The 6,000-nt window shown below is 32.3% G+C and overlaps 1 protein-coding gene across 1 annotated transcript in view; it reads right to left on the minus strand.

The window, feature by feature from the left end:
- Positions 1-5,428, minus strand: part of LOC113367286 (unconventional myosin-IXb) — a 66,935-nt gene extending 61,507 nt beyond the window's left edge. Inside the window, exon 1 of the mRNA XM_026608904.1 lies at positions 5,292-5,428. Within this exon, the coding sequence (XP_026464689.1) occupies positions 5,292-5,382 (91 nt within the window). The 5' untranslated portion in view covers positions 5,383-5,428. The remainder of the gene's footprint in view (positions 1-5,291) is intronic.
- Between the last annotated feature and the right edge of the window lie 572 nt (positions 5,429-6,000).

The following is a 6,000-nucleotide window of genomic DNA, read 5'->3' on the forward strand; positions in this document are numbered from 1 at the left end:
TTAGAAAAATTGGATGTATGAATGTATAAATACATGTGCGCACACAAATTTTCGTGATGGGGAGACAAGTGCAAATAATGGCAGTTTTTAAAAGAACAGAGCATTCGATTAGATTGATCCAAAAGACATTCAATTCGTATTGACTATTTGTATTCGTACTTTCGAGCAATGATAGGTCCAGCCATTCTGGACATATAAGGCAAAAAATGACAGTATTTGAGAAAATGGAGATATCCAATTAGAATTATTCGAAAAGTATTTTAGTCTTGCAATAAATACATTGCAATCAAAATATATATTTAATGCCATTGTTGTATCATATTTGAAGTATATCCGGAAAATGTAAATATACAAATCTAAATCTAAATGTACAAATAGTAGTAAAGTGGACAGACGTGGGCCACAGGTTGGAGTGGGCCAGCAGAATTACTCTAACACTAGTAACATGTATGTCGAACCGCGCACATATTTATCATATTTTGATATTTGCTCAATTTTAAAAGGCATTTGGAGGTTATAAACCTACTCTCGCACTGCACAGAGAAACGCGCTAAGAATTTCGTTGTGGAAATTTTTAGTGTCGTACACTCTTACTTGATTTGTCATCAAATTTTCTAGAAAAATCAAATTCTCGAGAAAAATACTAGTAAATATGCAATATATTATATAGATATATATTCTTTGAAATGCAAAGTGATTTTTGCCGATTGTTTACCTTGTGTTTTTGTGGGATGCCTCAATACATTCGCTAAAAACAGAGAGGTCGCGGCAGAAGCAGCACAGGGTCAAAAATTTCAAATACCAGCCTAAGTTTTCAAGAAGGCCAATACTTTATAATCAGCTGTAAATAAGGCAAAAAACGAAATTCTACGATTTCTTCAAGTGAAGACAACGATTTTGGCATGATTTGCAATAATTGATGTTGGCATATCTGTCAAGAAAAAACTCCTTCTAGTGCGATAACTAGGACAGACCCTTCCATTTGAAGCGCGTGGATATAACCAACCGCACCGACTTGACGTGCACCAATTACGCCTAGAATCTGTGCTTGATTGTTGCAAAATGTTTTTTTTCAACAATTTTATCATTCCTACTTTATTACTTCTTTTCATACATTAAATGAACATTTTTACTAAAGTCGTGTTTTTTTTTACAATTTCTACCCTTCATTTCAAGTCAACAATTTTGAATTTTATAAATTCGACAACACGTTCGTAATCAGCATATTTGGAACTTCTCAGATAAGAATTTGAAGCATAAAGCAGTATTTTTTCAGACAAACATTTGGGTGGCCCACTTCTCCCTACATTTTTGAAAAACACGTTAAATGCACTTTTCTTGCCATTCAAAAAAGAGAAACTTCCAAAAATAATTGCAAACATCTAAATCTATAATAAAAAGTAGCATTTTGCAGTACCCTTACAACTACAACAAAATTAAGAAAATATTTTCATTTTTAACAATTTTACATCCAAAAATAAAAACGTGGCTCACTTCAGTCCACTTCACTATAGTACCAAATGTGTGGATCGATTGCGATGATCTTGAAAAACTGCTTTAGTAGACATAATTTTTGACGAGACAATGATCGCAAGTGTGCCAAAAATGAATTCCTGCCCAACGATGCTGAAGATAATAGTTGTAGATGAGAAATTTATACTCAAACAAGCCATGAAAGATAATGATATATTCATAATTAATATCCGCAATAGTTATAAACAAAGATTTTATGTTTCATATTCTTTTGATGACCTATCTTTGCGTTCAAACATATATTTACTGAAAATAAAAATTACAAAATAAAAAAATTCAAAAAAAAGCATCAAAAATAAAACATATAATTCTTGTGGCTGTCATACAACATCAGCACTCCTTAATCAAGAAAAAATATACTCTGACAGAATCAAGATTTAAGCGTCATCCTGACATTCAACAAATATCCAAAATTTATTTGACCACGAAGTTCACAGTTTAAAATCTTATTTTCAGGATTTCAATAATACGTTTCTTGTTCACATCGTTGGTCTGGAGTAATAGGTATATATTTCTCCTGATTCTCTAAATTGAATGATTTCAAATGTTCAAATATCAGTAAAAATAAAAAAAACTAGTGGTGCAAGGCATGAAACCGCTGGACCTACATTTCTAAAAATTTAATCAGTTGTATATCTTGACAAAACAAGCAAACTGTTTTTTGAATCATTCGAATCGGGCGCTCCATTCTCTCAAAAACGGTGTACGCGCCCGGCGCAATGTTTATTAAAAAAAGTCAATTAAAAATTACTACACACGGACACTTTACTACCTCAAAGGACCAGATATAATTTATTATTAGGTGTACAACTTTGCTTCCGCCGTTTCCGATATGTGGCTGTACCGGCTGAGGTTGGTTGAAATACATAGATGATAATGCCTTTAAAGTGAGTGTGGACAATGCCTAACGAATTGTCATCTCCGTTTCAGTGACAGTTGTTCTTGTTTTCGTATTATTCACGCTCGAAAATGTCCGTTTTTGCCCCAATTCTCGCCATTTGCGGGAAGTTTTACTTTTCTGTTACAATTCGAAAAAAAAATGGAGCTGAAGCGCATCGAATGCTCTCAGAAACTTAGGTGATGCTGCTCTGAGTGAAAGAACGTGTCGGGAGTGGTTTCAACGTTTTAAAAATGGTGATTTCGATGCCGAAGACAAACATGGTGGTAGAACCAAAAAAACCTACAAAGATGAACAATTAGCTCTTAAAACCGGGTGAAACCATCACAGAGGATCGCTATCGAACGCAACTGATGCGCCTTAGTCGCGAGCTAAAAGAAAAGCGGCCACAGTATCAAGAGCGACATTACAAAGTCATCCTCCAACACGATAATGCTCGGCCTCACGTCGCAAAAGTGGTCAAAAAGTACCTGAAAACGCTGAAATGGGAAGTCTTGCCCCATCCGCTGTATTCCCCAGAAGTCGCCCCTTCTGACTTCCACCTATTCCGTTCGATGGCACACGGCCTGGCAGATCAACATCTTCAATCCTTCGAAGAATTGGAAAAATGGATTGCTTCATGGATAGCGTCAAAAGAGGACTCCTTTTTTCGATCCGGGATCCAAAAATTGCCGGAAAGATGGGAGAAAGTTGTCGCTAGCGACGGACAATACTTTGAATAGTACATCAGTAAGCACTTTTACGCAATAATGCTTTTAATTTTGGAAAAAAACGGCGGAAGCAAAGTTGTACACCTAATATTAGAATGGCTATATCAGACCTTTAAAAATAAGTAAGTTAAATAAGTTGGTTTAGTTATTAATAGTATTTATTTGTTTGATGTTCACGGTTCAAGTTATGCGTACAGAAAAATGATGAATTTCTTAAAAACTATCTTTGTACCTAAAGTAGGGTAGGAAATTATTTTATTATAGAGTAGAGGGTATTTAGTATATAGGTAGAGGGAGATGGATTAATAAAATTTGTGAGGCTAGAACAAACTGTTTTACCGTTTTCGGCCCGTATCTTTGAATTAGACCTGTCACCGCCAAAAACTAAAGAGCACATCTTTTTATTAATAGGAATCGAATGATTTTTAAATCATTCAAATCGGTTGATCCATGCTCCCGAAATCGTGGACGAAAAATTGTATCCAAACATACACTCTCATAAACACGTTCAAAAATCTTTGAAACGAAAAGATATGCAAACATTTTCATTTTCGATTCTTTTGCGATTACTATAACTTACCTTACGGTAAGTTAACAAGTTGAAAGTGGCATAATGCCTCAAGGCAAGTTGCAAGTCCCGTAATGTGTAAGAATTGACTTAATCCTCCAAAATTGATATTTATATATTCAGATAATGTTTTCAACTGTTTATTTCGAGAATAAAGTTTTTGCTTATTACAATTTCCAATTGATATCTCACAAACACATTTAAAAAATGATCTGTAATTACATTAATTACAGTTCTTAGATGATGAACTTTATCGCCATATTAAATTTTATATAAACGTTGAAACATTTTTTAAAGAAACTTAATAAATTATTTTGTGTAATATGAAATGAAATAAAATTTTAGTAACGCCATAAGAAACTTTGGCAGAAGTGCGGACTATCTTGGAATCAATATTAAGAGCCACAACTTTCAGAGATTTTTTTATCAATTTGGTAGCATTTGAGTCCCTAGGAGTAAAGAAATTTTCAAATATCCATATTATATATATTTTGTATATATATATATATGTATATATATATATATATATATATTATATATATACAAAATATATATAAGAGTGGTCCTTAATATGGATATTTGAAAATTTCTATATAATATATATATATATATATATAAATATATAATATATAATATATAATATATATATATATATATATATATATGTGTGTGTGTGTGTGTGTATACAATTGGGGTTTAATTTCTAACTGAAGTTTTCCTTTATTGATCATTCTATTGAATTTTTCTAGGATGTGTTGAAATAATTTTCAAGAAATTTTGTATTTGTTGCACTACATATTATAGTATGACATTTATAATGTCATAACAATTTTTATAGTGATATGTAGTGCTAACTAGGTTTGCAATATATTTACATGAAGTACTTAATAATGGAAAACAATAATGATGAATATCAACTAATAGCCTAGGAATACATGTCGATATAAAAATATATATACATTTATATACAAAAACTTAAACATATTTGCTACAACACATTTCAGGATTAAATCAATTGCATGAGAGTTAACATAAAAATGTATATGATCTTATAGTGTCATATTTTTTCTTGTGTTCGACGAATTTTAGTACTAATCATTAGAATTTTTTTAAAGTTAAATTCACAGTTTTCAACTACTGATGTATGATTGATATGAGCCTGCAAGATTAAATTATTTTATAGTTATCCCATTTTCATTTATAATTTTATCTTACATAAATAGTATCAGTATCAAATGCGACTGTGAAGTTAATAATTATATAATCGCATTTTATAGAAGTGACAAGATTCAATCATATTGTATAAAGTGTCATTGCATATAAAACATTTACTCTTAAAACATCACACAGCATTGTGAAATGCTCATTTTATTTTTACCATAATTTAATACAAAAATCTAATTCGATTCTTGGCCTTTTCTAACTTTTCATAACAGATACAGTAAATCTGTTTACGTCCGTGTTGCACAAAGCGTTAAAATTCTTGCCAGTGTGCATATCTAAGAAACTAATGTATGGTGCTTGAGATCTATGAAAAGATATCAGAAATTTTAAATATTAATAACATTTCATTTTGAAATACCTTGAAGCTTTTTCTCGGTTTCCCAAAACTTCTGCAACTCAGTAAAATACTTATCGAGTATGAATACTTTGGATAGCCCTAAGGTGGCCATGTTCAAAGTCGTAAATCATCAAACACAGATCTTCGACTATGCTGGGTAAGATTTACTCCAATTCGCTTCCATCACTAAACCACTGCACTGAATAGTTTCTATCGTTCATTTTGAAATGTTAGATATTACATTTAGTTAACAATTCGAGCAAGTTATTTAGTAAAATGGCCACGTTAAGAAGCATAAGAATACGCGACACGTATCTTCACTGTTCCACTATCCACTAAAGACTAATTCTCGTTTTCTTGTTTTCTTGTTTTCTTGCCATCCCTTTCTTTGCGCTATTGCGGTCCCTTTCTACGGCTCTCTGGATCTCTCGAGAGCCGCTTACCTGCCGTGCTCTTTCTGTCCATGCTGTTAGTTATTTGTTACGTATTGCGAATCACCTTTACTCGAAACGGACTACATCTTAACTTGTGTTCTTCATTTCATATAACTAATTCATTATTAAACGCATTTATTAAATTCCCGTAGGGTAAGTGACAGTAACCGCAAAAAGAAAATGAAAATATGTATATTTTCTTTACGATTCAGCGGTTTCTAAACATTTTGGCGTTGCTCGTCTCGGATTTTGATTAAACTTGGCATGATGGTAGACTTAATGCACAAACTGACCGT

The sequence above is a fragment of the Ctenocephalides felis genome, unplaced genomic scaffold (assembly GCF_003426905.1).
Source record: "Ctenocephalides felis isolate EL2017-DRISC unplaced genomic scaffold, ASM342690v1 CF-g0.4_SCAFFOLD_01170, whole genome shotgun sequence".
In the NCBI taxonomy this organism is placed as follows: domain Eukaryota; kingdom Metazoa; phylum Arthropoda; class Insecta; order Siphonaptera; family Pulicidae; genus Ctenocephalides; species Ctenocephalides felis.